Source organism: Excalfactoria chinensis, chromosome 2, assembly GCF_039878825.1.
Source record: "Excalfactoria chinensis isolate bCotChi1 chromosome 2, bCotChi1.hap2, whole genome shotgun sequence".
NCBI classification, from domain to species: domain Eukaryota; kingdom Metazoa; phylum Chordata; class Aves; order Galliformes; family Phasianidae; genus Excalfactoria; species Excalfactoria chinensis.
In genome coordinates, this window is record NC_092826.1 from 79,766,675 (window position 1) to 79,784,840 (window position 18,166).

The 18,166-nt window shown below is 38.8% G+C and overlaps 1 protein-coding gene across 4 annotated transcripts in view; it reads left to right on the forward strand.

Annotated features, from left to right (window-relative positions):
• Positions 1–18,166, forward strand: part of FARS2 (phenylalanyl-tRNA synthetase 2, mitochondrial) — a 239,858-nt gene that overhangs the window by 68,792 nt on the left and 152,900 nt on the right. For all 4 annotated transcript variants that reach the window (XM_072327757.1, XM_072327756.1, XM_072327759.1 and 1 more), the window contains 2 exons: positions 161–320; positions 6,251–6,382. In XM_072327757.1, the coding sequence (XP_072183858.1) occupies positions 161–320; positions 6,251–6,382 (292 nt within the window). The remainder of the gene's footprint in view (positions 1–160; positions 321–6,250; positions 6,383–18,166) is intronic.

Genomic DNA, 18,166 nt, shown 5'->3' on the forward strand with positions numbered 1-18,166 from the left:
AAGTGTTTAGTGAATGGGATCTGTGTAAAATCATTCTTCACATTTGTTTTCCATGGTGCAGGCTTGGCAGGTAGGATTCCCCTTAAATCAGTAGAACTTCATTTTATTTTTTCATTTTGAGAGGTCACTGATGCCAAACTCTATTGTGTTTTTGTTCTAGTTATTCTCCAGTATTAAAGATGGTGAAAGCTTCCAGTTGTTTGAGCAAGGGCACCGCACTGCGCACAAACAAGAATGTCACACCATGGAGGCAGTGAGGCTGGTGGAGTTCAATCTGAAGCAAGTGCTCACAAAGCTCATGACTCACATCTTTGGTGATGGTAGGTTCTTCCCTGCTCTTCTGATATCTGCGCAGGCATCCACACTTTTCTTGGAGATTTTGCTTTAAAATGAAAACAGGAGACCTAGAGGTGATGTTGACTGCTTGTATTTTGAAACAGCCACGTGTTTTAATGATAGCACAATAGTAATTTTATGAGTCTTCATTCATATTATTTATCTACATCTTCATCTTAAGTTTTGTTAGAGTTCCATCAGTGAGTATTTTAATGTCAGAGTACCTGGGTACCGATTGGCCTTTCAGCTGTAGTCTGTACTTTCTGTGGTCTTTAGTACTTTTATATGTAGAACTTACAAAACTATTGAACGCAGCCCAACAGACCATGCATACTCATCTCTTAGTTTTCCTGAATACTGATACACGCAACACTGTGAGCCACGTGTTAGTGAAGAGGTTTTGGTTGTGCCCATGAGTCAAGGTAACATAATGAGTGTGAGAACAGGTAGGGACACGATCGATCCATCTACAAGCTCTGATGTGACAGCAAGGAGCTTGACAGGAGATGGATGTATGTGTACGTGCTGCCTTGCTATGGAGATGCTATCAGCTGAAAAATAATTGTTTGGTACTAAGTGTGGGCTGAGGGAGGGTAATGAATATCAGGGTGTAAGAATGAAATATCCTCTCCTCAGAAATACCTGCTTTTGGTTTCAGTAGCTGCTGAATTTATAAGTGGCCTGAGTTAGAATTGCTGTCCTAATGCTATTTCCTGGCAAAGAGGCTGCTCTTCTAAACTGACTCATTTTTCTGTTGAGGAAATACTGGATAGTATTAGAATGCATGGAGAATGCTGGCTGCTTTCAATGCTCTTTTAAGACGCCCACTGAATTTAGAGCAGTAGTTCCAAGAGTAGATTGATGATGGTAGCAAGTGCTGTCTATGACTCTTTGAATATTCTTCTGGTATCCTAAAGTACAATTTGCAGCATAGGAAACTTATACCGGTTTTTGTTTAATCCCACCTGCACATAATTGTTTTAGGTTCCCAAGATCAGTTTTTCTTGTAGTTATATTTTGCTTAACAGCAGCCTTTTGAAGCATACAGAATTAAGATCAAAGTGAGTAATAGGAAGAATGGTATTTTTAGATGAACCTCAGATGCTGAAGTGGCAATTTTTAGGTTTTATTAGTGATATCTGAAACTATAGTGGCATCCTTCTCTGACTGTTGACAGATGCTGCACTTTAAGCTTCAGTCTGCTGGTTATTACTTATTTGTCTACCATCCACATAACAGCCAGAAAGACATTAAAAACAAATGATTGTAAAGTTAGAGTCTGAGAATAGGTGCCTTCCTACCCACAATATTTTTCTAGAAACAGAAAAGCAAGACATATAGATAGTGATTTAAATATGATTATGTCTCTTTTTTCCCCTCGTTTGTGTAAATGTGAAGCTTTCTCTCCTTTACTTTCTTGATTTTCTGAGCCATCAATAGAAGATTGATGCTCGAAGAAGCAAGCTTCAGGCTAGGTGCTAGACATACAAGATGGATTCAGTGCAAGTGGCCCGAGATGCTCTTAATTAATGTTATCTTTTCATAGCTGTCTTTAAATTTTCTTTTTTTTTTTTTTTTTTTACTTTACAGAATATTCAGTATTAATTTTGTCTCATAGCTCTCTGATACATCCCATAATGTCCCAATAATGTGAATATGTTTAATCTGTGTGATTGGCCCCTAACTCAACCCTCTTATTTTTTCCATTTCTTTCTAACTGCTTCTTAGTTTAGACGTTTGGAGGCTAACTTTACATGTGAAAACCAAAGTAAAAAGCATAAGAGTATCACGGCCTTTTCCTCTTGTTTTTGACTTAAGTACAGATGCTTCCTTGTTATTCTTGACATCTCGAGCCAGTTTGAGCTCCAGATGGGCTTTTGCCTTCCTAGCAGCATCTGTATGTTCCCAAGCAATATTGCTTTACCTTTTCTGGAAACCTCTCCACTTTTCCATCTCTCATATGCTTCTTCTTTGTGTTTGGATGCACTATATACCTTACTGTTTAACCAAGCTGTTTTAATGTTTCACCACCTTTTTTTTTTATTCTTTATTTTTATATTCTTTTTTGTTCCTTGACCTCTTTTTGACCATTAAGATCTTAGAGTCTGTGATCTTACTGTTACTGTAGTCAAGGCTGCTTTTGACAATGATGTCTTCAAACAAGTCTTCCTTATTTATAGGCAGGTAAGGTCCAAGTTACTTTCCAGTTATTAAATAAAGGTTTGTCTTGTTATATTCTTCAAGTATATTAGTTTCTGAGTACCCATCTCCAAACCAGTTCTCTTGCTGTTTTTTGCTTAACTTTTGCTCTTTATCATTTTGTTATTCTTCCCAGTATTTGCTGCGAATTCCGGGTGTATTGCAGTGAACAAGTGTAACTAGCAAACTGTTGCTCTCATTTTTATCACATTAGGGAAGTTTCTGTTTTTTCCAAGAAATGTTTTGGTCGTAAGGGGTGAGCAAGTCCCCATTAGAATTTCAACAAACAAACAAACAAACAAACAAAATCCAGAGAGTTTATAAGTGGTTCTCAGTCATTCATCCATTTTCCATGAAAAGAACAGCTTTTATGAGTGTTGCTTTTATCCTGCTGGGTGGAACAAAGGGAATTGAGCAGTGGAGATTTTGGAAAGCAGATTGTTATGTTGTGAAGGTCAGTTGCCTTGCCAAGTTAAGTTGTAAAGTGATTTGAGCTCAAAGTTGACCATACTTATTCTTAGATGTTCAACCAACACACAGTCTCCAAATATATTGAAATTGTCTTGTAGTCCTTTATTTGATTTTCCTCACTGAATTTTTCTATCTCCTGTGGTTTATTATTTTCATATTTATGTAACAAATTCCTAGATATCTGTAAGAGAAGGTTGAATGGACAAGTAATGTCATATCTTGATTAATAGTTCTGTCATTTTTAGCTCTCATCGAGCAGCCACCAAATGTCGTTTAAGACTAATCCATTGTTCTTCTCTTGCACCCTGTTGTACTGATATCTCTGTAGGTTGCGTTGACATCTATGAATGCGAAGAGTTCTGAAAATAAAATTACTGATGTCATAACGGTCTGGCTAATGACTTCTGAAAAACACAAGCTAACATAAGTGTGTGAGCAGCCAGCTCCTCTTTGCTGTGGGAGCAATGAATGAGGTGTGAGCTATTCCACAATCGGCACACCTCTACACTGTTGGGCTCCGGCTCAATACCTTCTGTTCTGCCTTGCCCCCCCTTCCTTCATTGCTTTACACTCTCTCCCATAGACATTTTCCCTAAAAATAATATGCACAGCAACAAAGAAAATTTCTGGTCAGTGAAGACCATCTGCATCTTTGACTTTGTTGCTCCTACAGTATGGAATGGCAATATACTGCTTTCATAGGTTGGTTGTTTTCTTTTTTAGTGCTTTTGGTTAAGACTTTTTCATTAGGAGACTCAATTAGGCTAGTGCTAACAGGTACTTGCTTAGTTTAATAACTGGTGACACCATTAGTTGTAAGTGCAAGCCAGGACCAATTTCTTACTTAGTACTCAGCAATTACAATAACTATTCATTTTTTCCTTCCTCACTGTAGATGCAGTGTTTAGATTGCTAATGGATATGTGCCCACTGGAAGGACTCCCATGGATACCATGAGGCTGTGAACTAAGCTAATGTAGATCATTCTTTTAAACTGATTAAATTGATGAGTATTTATCTAGTGATTGGAATCTGGTTAGATTCTGTATTGTAGCTGTTTAAATATCCCTGTGGATTTTAAAGTCAGATATGCATCTTTTGGCCTCCCAAAATGTTTACAAAAGATCTTTTTTTTTCTAAGATAGCCATTATCCTTATATGAAGAAATAAATCAGGCCTTTTCAAGTAAATTATCTGGTACTACTGAAAACCTAATCTTTGTAATCCTTTATAAGCCTTTAGTGTTTTAATTTTCTGAGTGCAAGCAATGTCCTGTATTCTTTGGGAATGTGTTGAACAACAAGGCAATATTTTGTGTCTAAATAATAAATGTAACCATTTATTCTGTGATGCTCAGTGGAGAAGCTCAATCTTACTGAGCCCTCTGCTCTTCAGTAAAGCCTCTCAGAGCCAGGACTCTCAAAGAAGACTGTAAAATACAGAGGTATTACCAGCTGTCCTGGCTGTATGGGTAAAATTATTGTGTCATACGGGGCTTAACTACTAATTTAGAGAGCAAGGGGAAGGTGAGAGCTGTTTCTTCCTTTGAATTTGTTTTGCTTTTTTCAGCTCGTTTTTTCTTTTTTTTCCTTATTTATATTTAAAACAAATGTCACATAATCACAGAATGATCCGGGTTGGAAGAGACCTCAAGGATCATGAAGCTCCAACCCCCCCTGCCTGGCAGGGCCACCAAACTTACACATTTACTGGATCAGATGACTTCTATAGCCCTGGGATTAGAAGTGTTTGTACAAAGTTAGGGAGATATAGGAAATGTTTTCCATGTATCATATGGTTGTATACACTTGGATTTACATCTGTGTAATGTTTGTATTGTTACATAGGCAAAAAAAGCAAGTGGTGGCTATAAGTCACAGTGCAGTTATGAATGATATAATTGCCAATATTTTCAATTTTCTGAATTCTGCATGTAAAATTATCAAGAGAGGGAAGAACATTTGGAAGTCTTACTGTATTTGTTCTTCCAAATGTGCTCTGCCTCTCCGTTTGGAAGTTCATTACCTCAGGGAAAAATACTTTGTGACTGTCACTTTAGGCTACACATACCTGCTTTTGTTGTAACTGCTTTTGTAGACAAAGTCAACGTTTCAGATATGATCAAAGAAAATTGAATTCTTGAGGCCACAGCAAATGTTTTAATTCAGAAAAATCCTCTAGATGAATCATGCAATTGAAAGGTTTAAGTTCCTTATATGAACCAGATCCAAGGAAAGCCCCTCAGACCAAATTGAGGTGCTAATATTTGTTATCACCCAAAGAGCCTTGTTTCTGACCCTTGTTTTCAAGACTGGGCCTGTCTAATGTCAACAACTCTTACGCTGATTAGGATTTGGCTTAATTGAAGGGAGGGATGATCTTGGGGCTAAGGTATTACCTGGAAAATTAGCGGTTCAGTTATCTTCCAGTGTTTTTTGTCTCTTGTTCCTGAGACCTGTTTTTCCCCGTACTTAATGGCTAGAGAAAATTGTTCAGGGTGAGAACACTTTGTAAATGATTGTAAGAACTAAAACCCATCAATTGTAATAAGAGCCTTGACAACTGCTCTGCATTCGTCCGCAGTGCAGAGCTTGCCCTTTTCTGGCTCCACTGCTCTGTGATGTCAGGTGGTTCTCATCCCTGCTCTGTGGGATGTCAGGTGTATGGGGAGCTCCTGCACTTCACAAAGCTTAAGTCTAGTCTCCTTGGATCTCCACGGGTCTGGAGTTCTCTGCCTGTATTTGCATATAGCATACCTTAATAATGCTGCAGTGCTCTAAATGTGTGTGTGATCTATATAGAAATAATGTATTTTTAATAGTGCCTGATGAAAAAAAAATCTTACCTCGCTGATCAATAGAATGGAAGACTTGAGTACCTTCTCCTCATGGAAGAAAATTGCATCCTGGTACATAGAGCAATAGAATAACTGACTTTCCAAAGGTTTTGGCTCATTTTCGTTCTATGCCAGGTGGTTGCCAGGGTTTGACAAATGATTGATTTGGTTTCAAAGGATGCTTGAATTGCACAAAGTGTTTTTCATATTAGGAAAGACACGGTCATTTTTTTCCCCACAAGTTTTTAAGATTTATCGCCTTGCACAAATGTTATAAATTAGTTTGTTTGCTATTTATTTTCTCTGGGTTGTCATAATTGGTGTCATTATTTGAGGGGTGAGTTTTACGTATAATTAGAAGGATGGCCTTTTATGCACACACCTTTTATTTTTCAAACACTGCTACAGGACTTCAAGTCAGATGGGTAGACTGCTACTTCCCATTTACTCACCCTTCCTTTGAGATGGAGATCAACTTCCAAGGAGAATGGCTGGAGGTTCTGGGCTGTGGCGTCATGGAACAACAGCTGGTTAACTCAGGTACTGAAATGCCTTTACTTCCTTGACTTCTCTATTAGCAAACACTTCCAGTGCAATCAGTTTCACAGCCTGGAATGCCCCCTTCTTCCCTGGTGAGTGCAGGCATCTCTGTTAGCAGCTGACACAAATAGTCCTCAGGTGGAACGTAGAGCTTACATGCTGTGATCTGAGCATTGCCTCTGAGCGTGTGAGCCGGAGCCTGCAAACAGAGAGCTTGTCTTTTATTTTGTGCAATAAGGAGACAGATGGATCTTGGCTTTAAAAGAGAAACTGACAAATTGGGATGTGTATTTTCCTTCTTCCAAGGGGAGTCATGTCCATGCACAGTTAAGATTTTAGAGTTTTATAATCAAATAACATCCGCTAGTATTTAGAATATGAGAGTGCTCCTGTATCTCTAAAGTGTAAAAAGAGGAAAGTGACTTCTTTCATACTGCCATTTGGTTGCTGGGTAAAGGTAGGGTGCTTTTTACCTTTGATTCATTTCTTTTATCCCCAGATTCATTACTAATGCGGTGGCTGTAAACTGTAAAAAGAGCAGTATCATTTATTTTAATCGGAATTATTACAAAGAAATGTCACCTGATGGTTTGCTTTCTGAAACTTACATATGAGTACAAAGGAAAGAGAGGGGAAACTGATATGTTTTTCTGATTATTTTCACAGTGAAAATTTAACAGACTTGTTTTTTCACTGACTGACAGACAGTAATTCTGCACAGGGCAGTGCTCAGACATCTATCATTCAGTGTCTGCCAGTGCTATTCATTGAGTGTGGGAGCCTTTTGGAATATGATCCATGCAATTCTTACAAGTGTGCTTTCAGACAATTGTGGTATACTCACTTGATTTTGCTACAGTTAGTTTGCAGAACTATTATATTTTAATGTGTCCTGAATTCTTTCCCTTGGTCCAAGTACAGTAGCTATAAACTATAAAGGTCATTTGGCACTGCTTATATTCTTCAGTTTGCATATATTTTAATGTGATCATTTTCCTTTAGAAAAGATGAATCCAATTCTAGAGTTTCTCCCCATTGGGTTAATGCCTTATGCTAATGTTCTTTCTCAGGCTACTGTGTTCATGATATGGTAAATACAGCACAGGTTCTGATCAGCTTCAGAAGCGAAAGACTACTGTGTAATATTATTTTGATCAGATGTGGTATGCCAATGGCCAGGCTTTCTTATTTTAAAGCTTTTATGTTGCTCCGGTCTTATGTTTAGGTTCCTTTGATGTATGGGTGGAAAGCTAAACTGTGTCGTCTAAACCACCACTGGATGCGTTTGCACACCTGTGTGTGTGAATGAATGTGCAGGAAATACCAGCAGGCAGGTTTCTACAGCAGTCAGTGTTTTCAATGTAATGTGCCTCAGCTCTTTTTCACCCTCTGTATTATGGCCTTGAAAATTACACTCTTGCACCAAAGCTTTCCTAAATATTAATCGTAATTCTGGTTGTCCAAGAAAACATGACTTTAATAACTCAACTGTAGCTTTTGAATGACTGTATTATTAATTGAAACAGCAGCAGAAAAAGATTCCTTTACTTTATTAGCAAGATATTTTTAGAAGGAGTTTCACTTTCTGCAGCCACAATTCTGTTTTTCTACTCCCCCTGGTAACTCTCTGAAAACAGGAAGTTACAAAAGCTGAGTCTAATGCATGTCAGTCTAATTTATGGAAGCATTGATATCTGTTTGCTAAAAGTGAGGAAGAAGTGTGGCCATAACTTGTATTGGCTAACATCTTATTTGCTTTAAAGTAACACTGTGCACAAGGTAGTTCACATTTTCCATCAGGTAAGTCTTCCTTGTCTTATGCTGCATGGAATGTTCTCTTTTATCCTTTTTTACAACAGCTTGAAACCCCGATAGGTTCCTGGCATGCTAAGTTGCATCTATTTATGGTGAAGCTAAGTTTGCTCTTACTAACTTGTCAGTTTGTTTGTGTGTGTTGTGGCAGTAGGCTGCCTTTGCCCGAAAGTGAAAATGGCAAAATCCACAAAGAGGATTTTCTGTGGAAATCGAGGAAGGTGAAAATTCTTTCCTATCCCCTTCATCTTTTTTTGCTATCAGGACTGTAGTGTCCTCCAAAACCAACTTGCACTTGAACAGTTTCTTATCTGCTGTGTTTGCAACATCCCTGGCACTTCCAATATCCACATTCAGTGAGTATTAATAATTAATAACTGTTACTCTGGTCTCGTGCCGTTAAGTCTTTGAAAGACCAAAGTTTTAATTTTAAAGCTTTCAGTTTTAAACCAGTACGGATCAACAAGGATTAAGATCTACATCAAACTTGGGAAGCAGAACTGTGACTTAAAGCAACTGTCTCTGCACCATTTGTTCCAAATACTCCCTGTTCACCTGTATAAGAGGCAGCATTATTTTGAACTTATGAAGATTTACAGCCAAAAGAAACCAGGGTGGGCTAATCAGGAGTATGTATTGTAGGTCCATCATCTACTTACTAAGGAACACTAGTGTTTTCTTTTCCTACAGTTTGCTCACGAATAATAAACTTCCCTTACTTCAGATAAGTATCACATTGTCTAACATTATGTATCAGTCCTCAGTGCTGTGACTCACATTACAGACATATTTCCCCTTATGAAGGACTAAACGCTGGTGCCTGTGCCTTGCTTTTCTGTATGTCTTCCTTGTCAGATGCCCAGAACAGGCACTGCAAATTGCCTGTTCACATTTCAGTCTCTTCAAGGACTCTACTGGAAAACACCTCTGTAGGGCTGAATGAAAGAAACATTACTCAATTTTGGATGGCTAACCTTGTGCTGGAGGAATATTTCACTGGTGTGCCAGTTCACCAGGTAAATACAGAAAGATCTTTTTATGGTGTGCTGCACAGCTTGGTGATAAAAACTTGCGAATAAACTGATGAATTTGCAGAAATCTTGATTTTTTTTATGTCATCCATAACATTTCTAGTATCTTGAAATTCAAGATTATATTTTTTTATGCTTTTTTTTTTTTTTTCCCCCTTGATATACTGTTCAAATACATTTCTGTAATATGATGTTTGTCGGCAAGCATCACTTCTCATTCCAACAGAAAATATTTTGATAAGGGAAAGGAAGATAGCTTTTGCCTTCAAAACGTTCACTTCCTTTTTGTTTTTTGTTACTGCTTGTGGATGTAAGAGTGGTTTTGTGAGGCAATCAGAAACAATCAGTCAGAGCAGAAGTGTGTGTGTCTGTTGATTGATGATGGCTGGAATTTAAACAGCCAGCACCGTTGATTTATTTGTTTATTTTCTAGGTTTTTTTTCTGTTTCTTAGATTGTAGAATCATAGAATGGCCTGGGTTGAAAAGGACCACAATGAACATCTGTTTTCAACCTCCCTGCTGTGTGCAGGGTTGCCAACCACCAGACCAGGCTGCCCAGAGCCACATCCAGCCTGGCCTTGAATGCCTCCAGGGATGGGGCATCCACAGCCTCCTTGGGCAACCTGTTACAGTGCGTCTCCACCCTCTGTGTGAAGAACTTCCTCCTAATATCTAACCTAGACCTCCCTTGTCTCAGTTAGATACCTGTGATAACAAAAGAACTGATGAAGTCTTTTGTTTGGATTACAATACAAAGTTCAGTATCAAGGCCAGGATGTTGGGCCATGAGGAGCTGTTTCTTTATGCTGACAGAAGGTCCTATTGCAGTGACGTCTCCCTTCCAGATCCTCTGTAGTTCTTTGGGGAGACCCTTATCTTCCCCATGCAGCAAATCATGACGATACTGAACGATTGTATCAATTGTATTTAGTCTTAAATGTATAATTCCATTCTTGCTATGATGCCTTTGTGGAAGTGGTACTACATTTGTTAAATTATTTTCAGACAAAAAATAGTACTTTGTTAAAATTTCTAGTGCCTTAATAAGTTTATGAAGGAACCTTTGTTTGATTTTAGTCACTTTTAAATGGAGAAAGACATTTAGTACACGTAAGTAGAAATGGATTTGTGATAGGGAAAAACTGGTGAATCTGTTTAAAATGTACTGCAAATACTCTGTTTTACCTGTTTACCTGCTCTGCTCTTTTTCCTTTTGAGGTCTGTGAAGATACTCCAGGCTTCCCTTTTTTTTCTCCCTCTGTATACTTCCTGACACACTAGATTTCTGGTTTCTTACATAGATCTGCACAGTGTGTAGCTGTGACAAAGAACAGAACATTGAGAAGCAGCAAAACGAAATAGCACTATTTTTGGTGGCAATTCATTGCTTTGTCTTAAAGTCATAGAATGGTAGTATTGCTCAGGTTGGAAAAGACCTTAAAGACCATCAAGTCCAACCACAACCTAACCATACGTCAGGTGTAGCTTCCACAGTGTTTTAAGCCACCTTTGAAGTTTCATGTTCCTAATAACTTAAGCCAATTTAGGATTTGCCCAGGGAGGGATATCAAGCCTCTTTCTTAGTTGTTCACTGCGTAGAGGGGATGATCTATGAATGAACCATTCTGATTTTGTGTTAGCAGCGGTTTAGTTATCTTACTGTGTGCACTGGCAAATACAATCTGCAAGGCAGCGTAAGTAGCGTGTGCAATAAAGCCAATCCAGCTACTGAATAGTCTTGTTTGCTTTAAGGGAAGTCTTCTCTTGCCAAATGGAATATATGGGGATATTTACTATTTACTATTTTTAACGGTGATATTTACTATTCTTGAAAGAAGTAGTAGTGTATGCACTCTATGACTGCTTTTATAGTGTTGTTGAAAAAATATGCACGCACTGCAAAGATGCACAGAATTGCACAAGGACTGATGTTACATGTTCCCCTATGGCTGACAGTGCTAAAGCAGAACAATTACATGGTAATGTGAACATGGGGGATCACTATTACAATCTGATATTTGATATGTATAAAATCTAACTTATGGTACTGTTTAAGTTTTCATTTATATGTGCTCTTTTTTCATCTTAAACTGCACCTGTATACATTAATAGGAATGCTATAGATGCTTTTTAATAATGTGGAACAGAGTTATTTTTATTGTGGATTACAGCAGAAAAAACACAGAAACTTCGCAGTGTAGTAGCAAGTGCTCTCAGTTTTAGGTCTGTGAAGAGGAGATGAGGAAATAAATGTCAGTTGACATCACATATTTATTCCTGTGCTTTGGGACTTTACTATTCAAGATTCACAAAGACGGTGTTCATCGGTGAGTGCTGAAGTTCCCAGATCTGTATGGAATTCCATGTTTAAAACTTTTGAATACAGGATGCTGCTTACTCAGAGGCTGATCGTCACGTTGCTTAGTACCTGTGAAATTGGAAGCAGCCAGGGTGTGATCCTGTGCTGATTGAAGTCAATGGCAATGTTCTTGGTGCTTACTGATGCGGAATATGTTAGCTTGGGACAGAAACATGAAAATCCGACAACTAAATTTTACCTTCCAAACCAAGAAACAAAAAATCCCAATTGAAAAAAAAAAAAAAAAAGAAAAAGAAAAAGAAAAAGAAACTACTACTAATAATAATAATGATAAAAGAATCACAGAATCACAGAATTATAGGGGTTGGAAGGGACCTCTAGAGATCATCGAGTCCAACCCCCCTGCCAAAGCAGGCTCCCTACACCACGTTGCACAGGTAGGCGTCCAGGCGGGTCTTGAATATCTCCAGAGAAGGAGACTCCACCACCCCCCTGGGCAGCCTGTTCCAGTGCTCCGTCACCCTCACTGTAAAGAAGTTCTTGCGCACATTCGTGGGGAACTTCCTATGCTGAAGTTTCAGCCCATTTCCCCTAGTCCTGTCCCCATGCACTACTGAAAAGAGACCAGCATCACCACTATGGCTCCCACACTTCAGGTATTTATAAAAGACAGAAAGGAAAATTCCATAATTTTTAGGAAGTCTCTCTTCCTGATGTTTTTGAACTTCTGATGTTCTTCAGGAAAATAACCCAAGGATGGTGTTTCAGATCAAACCTACGTTGGACATGATATGCTGTCTCATGCCGCATCACAGGCAGATGCTTAAAGAGTGAAGCAGGACATGGATCTTCTGATGTACGCTTGCAGCTCTCAGCTTCCTGAGCCGAAAACAATACCTTTGTTTTCATTGCTTCCAGTAATTTGCTGAGGTGCTATTTTGAGTCCCAGGGAAACTACAGCGTCTTCTTTTGAACTTCTGATCTACCAGTTACAATGAGAAGAGACTCACGTGTAATAGTTTCTTTTCCTCACTTACGCCACTCATGATTTGTAACTCTCACTGGTTATTTCTTGCCAGGCCAAAGAATGCTATCATACAGTCACCTCCTGTGTGGGAGCTGATCCATATGTTTGTGATCACTCTTATCTGCATCTTTTCCAGGATTTTGCCATAGGAGGCCTACATCTACTGTTTGACTTGTGGGCATATGGTGTTTTTATACACCAGCATAAAAAGTCTGCATTCTTTTTTTCCTTTTTTGATGGTTCTTAGCATTCGTTCTGCAATACTTACCTTCAGTTGAAAAATGAAGGAAGGCTTTGTATGAGAACTGTGGGAGATGAACCCTTTGGTTACCACTGGGTGTTCGGCGGCATTCTGTAAAACAGATGTTGGCTCTGGGCATGAATTTGGGTTGGTGTTGTGTTTCCTGGGATTATGGATTGTGAAGGCAGCCATAGGTAGACTGTCAGTAGGAAGAACTGGATAAGACTTTTTTTGTGGCGCATACACACTTCTCTTCCTTCCACATCAGAAAGTAACACTGGTGTTTACAATCTTAAGAAACAGGTCCCTCTCTTTTTTTCCCTGGTATAGACAGGAGATTGTCATGTCTTTAGTGAGGAAATGAGTAAGTACTGGGCCTTTGGTAAGGCTTTAACGAGAGCTCAATGTCAGCAGTTTGTATACAGTTACAGGTTTAAAAATTGTTGTGCAGTCTTGGCCTTCAAATTGTGGGTGATGTCCTGAATTTATAACAAAGGTGGTTTCCCTGCCACTGTACTTCTTGTTAATTTTGTGTGTACTTTCCATGAAGAAACTGTCAACCTTGTCTAAGTGTCACTGTGAGTGAACACTGTTGAACAGGAAGTGTTTACCACAACTTTTGCAGATCGTTGCTTTTGCTTTAAAAGGTGGAAGCCTATTTGTCATCAGTGAACTCCTTGGATAAACCTGGTTCTTGACATGTAAGCTTTTTTGGCTTTTGGAAGCCTTGCTGTTAATCAGGGGCAGGACTTTATTCCAAGACTTAAATAGTACTTGGCCCAGGGCTGCCACCTTCAGCCAAATACACTTCTTGACATGTCCAACTTGCTTGGCTGTAGCACTGCAGTAAAAATATTTTTTTCTTTAATCATTTATTGAATGATGAAACTGTACGTAGGGAATTAACAGTTTTAAGCACATTCTCTGCCCACCCCCTTTTTTTTTTTTCTCTTTTTTTCTTTTTGTGAAGGGGTTGTTAGGTTTGATCAGTTTTCATGGGCAGTAAATTAGTAATTAACAGAAAAATTATGGCAGTGTTACCTTGTTGACATAGAGGGGAGTTGATTTTTATTTATTTTTTTAATGAACATGTCCTTCTTAAATCCAATTTTAGTTAAGGGTGAGTTGGTTTCATATATCAATCAGCAGGAGGTGTTTTGGGGAAGGGGAAATTTAATATCTTTCATCTCGCAGGCTTTTTTTTTTCCCTGTTTGGCTTTTGCCTGGTAAATTACATTAAAATGTTGGAGCAGATGGTGCATGTAGCTTAAATAGTATGCAGACCCATGTTCTGTCTAAGCTAACAGCTCTCTGTGGGGACCTTGAAATGGTTAAAGCTGTGTGTGTGTATATGGATAAAGCATATAAGGGTAAATATAGTGCATATAAAATACATTCCTGCAACGCTTCAAGGTGAAATTGAAGTTACGGAGGTCTATTGCTGTCTCGAGCAGCTGGAGCCTCCCAAGAACATGGGATAAAGACAAGCATGGGGGATGCTGGGTGGGCTGCGGTTCTTCCCACACAGTACACCAAAGAGATTTAAGTCTGCAATGCAAGCTTCACAGTTCCCCATCACAAACCTCTCAGTGTTTGAAATCTGTTCTTTTTAGGTCACTGTCTGTCTCCTATGCAACCACATCACTGCAGTACCTGAACGTCTCCCAGTCTTTTCTGTGCTTGTTCTCCCGAGACGGTTATGAGATAGGGAAATGCCATCATCCCTGTTTTATGGCCTGGAACTGAAGTATGCAGGAGACTGACACACACACACGCACACTGTAGACAATGGTGTTAGCTGCCTCAGTGAGAAAGTTTGATTTCCTACAGTGCTTATATACCCATAGAGACCAGAGGTCTACCACCATACTTTGAAGGCATGACTCAGGGTTTCTAGATCAGGCTACCAGGCAGCCTCTCTCTGTGACTGACTGCAGGGGGAGCCTCCTCTCCTGATTTAGGCAGGTAACTGAAGGTAAAGCAGTCAGTGTTTCAGATTAAATGAAGTTAATGGGAAATTAGGAAGCAAATGGGTTTGAGTGACTGCTGTCTGAGACAGAAATGTGAGCTGAATCCAAGCTGAAAGTTTATATTTCTACTTCTGAGTCACCTTCATCTCACTCCAGAGATTACATCAGCACATACACATATTTACCTACGTGTATGTATGTGTGTGTATGCTTGCAAAGACAAAAAAAAGTGACCAAATAAACACAAAATGAGACAAATGTGGCTTATTATCATTCTTGTTGTGGTTCCCCCCTGCCCTGTGTAAACATAATGGCAGGTTATCACAGCTGGCTAATTCCAGAGACACTCCACTAAACTGGCAGCCACTGGAACTTTGCTCTGGCTGATCAGATATAGAGCTGATGTAGAACTGCAGGTTTTTAGAGAAGGGTATTATTGAATGTTTGTATGCATTCTGCAATATTTTGTATTGATACCCACAAAAGTATGGTTGTGGTACATCTAGAAAAATGCATGCCAAAAACAGTGCTGATAAGTTTAAAAGGGAATAAGTAATAGGACGGAGGACCCGATTTCTGCCCAAAATTGGTGGTGATCCAGCCTCTTTCTGTACAAGGAGAGGAGCTCTGACTGTAGTCACTTAGTTGGCTTTAGGAGGCCCGTGTAAAGGCCCTGTCAGGTAAGTTGAGCTGTTTGTTCAGGTTGGGAGAGCAATGATCTGTCCTTACTTGACTACACATCTCTTGACTAGAAAAGAGTCACCCATAGCCAGGGGCAGCAGAATTGTCAGCCACTTTTTCAACCTCTTTGTGATAACAGTTGGTGACAGCTTCCTTCAATACCACAAACCTAAGCAACTGCTTGTATTGAAGTCCAGCAATAAGGGAATTGATAAATCATCGTTCCTTATTTTTGTCAGTTGCATCTAAGCATTTTTTAAAGAAGCTTTTGCAGAAATAGACTCTAGAATTTGTAGATAGCCCAGGTTGGAAAGGACCTTGGGGATCTTCTGCTCCAACCTTTCATGTTGAAACCAAGACCTAGACAAGATCATCTAACACTTTGTCCACCTAAGTCTTAAAAATCTCAAGTGCTGGAGAATCCATCATATCCTTGGACAGGCTATTGCAATGATTGATTGTCTCACAGTAAAAGTTTTTCCTCTTGTATCAAATTGGAATATTCCCAGCACATTTTGGACCCACTGCCTACTCTCAGGAGCATAAAGGTTTGAATATTTTTAACTTGGATTGACTCTTACACAGAAAATCTGTTTCTTCTATCTCCTTTCTTTCTACTGGAAGAAAAAATCAGGGGGAGTGTATTTCCTTTTGCCTGAAGATTGCCGATTTGGTCTGATAATGTGTTAGCTTCTTTTGAGTGGACTTGGAGGAAGTCTTGGTCTTGCTTTGATAACCAGAATTTAGAGGTGAGTTGCCCAGAGTCGATGCTGTGGTCAGTCAAAGTACATGTTCTTTTATTTCTTACTTGTTTCTCTTAATCTGTTAACCAGGTCTGATGTGTGTGTTGTGTTATAAAAACCTTTCCTCCACCCTTCCCTTTTTCTTGTCAAAAAACTTGCCTGTTGTCTCCTCCTTAATTTACAGCTCTATTTTTAAAACTGTTTTTTCATCAAGTTTTTCATTCAGAAGGAACCCATAAAATTTTTGAAATGTTGCTTTCTCTGATTTTATTAGCTTTGACAGACTCATTAGGTATGTTAGAGCTGGCGTTCTTCAAAAGAATTAGTATAAGCTTACTCTCAATCTCTGTGTGTTTGTGTAGAATGAACAAACGTGATATTCCATTTTATGACAATTCTATTACATCTATTTCTGGGAAATGTGTTATTTATTTGCAGGGATATTTTGTGGAGAAGTAAGTGGAGGATTGGATCTTGAAGTGAGTAGTTATTATAGAACTTGAATGGCCATTTGAGTTTGTGGCTCCATATGATTTTGCCAGCTGAGTAGTACTGTCAATAGATTTAGAGGATAATTTCACTTTCATGGTGCAAAACCACATTTTTAGATGAAATTTATGTTCCTTATCTTTGCAATTTAGGAAACTACTTTGTCTTCATGCTTCATTTTCTCCTGCCCAAATATGTATGTGGAAAAGTGTTAAATCAGTCTACCATCAATCTTGAAACCAACAAGAGCAGTTATTTGATTGTCTGGTGCATGGTACTTCTTTCCATCTAGCAGTGAAAGCTTTTTCTAGCATGTGAACTTGACTTTAGTGTATTTGGAATCTAAAAAGGAAAAAATGATGTGATAGAATGCATAGTGTCATCTCCTAACATTTATATTGCATTTAAAATGTTCTACCCATGTGTATGCATTGCTTCTCCTTCCCTTTAATTTTTTTTTAATCAAACGTAAATTAAAGGTTCAGTAATTCAGTGTGATTTGTCTCCATGGGATCCAGCAGGGAGGAACTGAGCACCATACGCAAGAGAAGGCTAAATAGTGTAGTTTATTAAGCAGCTCTGAAGGAGAAGAAAGTGCTTCTCTTGAAAACCTTGAAGAGCAACAATTTATAGCACAGAGAAGGTGTTTCCCTTGCCTTTATTTGTGCAAATGAAAATACTGCCAAATAATACTGTTGAATTACCACACTGTTATTTGATGAATGCTGATGAGTTTTAATCAGCTAGGAGTTAGTCCAATGAGCCTAATATAATTCCTCATCAAGCTAGGATACCCCATGGGTTTGTTGTTGTTGTTGTTGTTGCATTGTAATATTCATTTTTGCTGCTCGCAGAACTTTTATCAGAACTACCCAACTGAGGGTGGGGGAGAGATTTTAATGACATGCTTCTGACTGTACCTGACTGTTACACAAAACTCAGCTGAGATAGTTTTAATTCAGATGAGATTAGAGCAATCATTTTAGGAAGTATTTCTGTTTACTAGATTGCAAACACAGACTTAATTTCTTGTTTCTGGAGGGAGAAATGTTGGTTAGGATGTTCCTGTTGTGCATCACTTCTTGTGATCACATAATTTCTAGCTGCTGCTTGGCATGAATAAATGCAGTTCTCCTGTGTGAGTGTGGAGGCTGATTCCTCTTAAACATTTTTAAGAAAATAACAAACTATTGATAGTATATGATCTATATGGATATATATACTATATTGATAGTATATGATCAGCTTTTCCACCTCTGTACCATTCATTGAGGTCTTCGTGTCACTGAGTTGTGAGGCACATGTCTTTAGGGGGTAATGGTTGGTGGAGAGGAACCTTCGTGTGTCATATGGTTTATAGAGAGGCAGAATAGCCTGAATTGAAAGAGATCCAGAAGGTCCACTGAGTCTAATTCCTGGCTCCACACAGGACCATGTAAAGATCAGACCCTGTGTCTGTCACTGTTGTC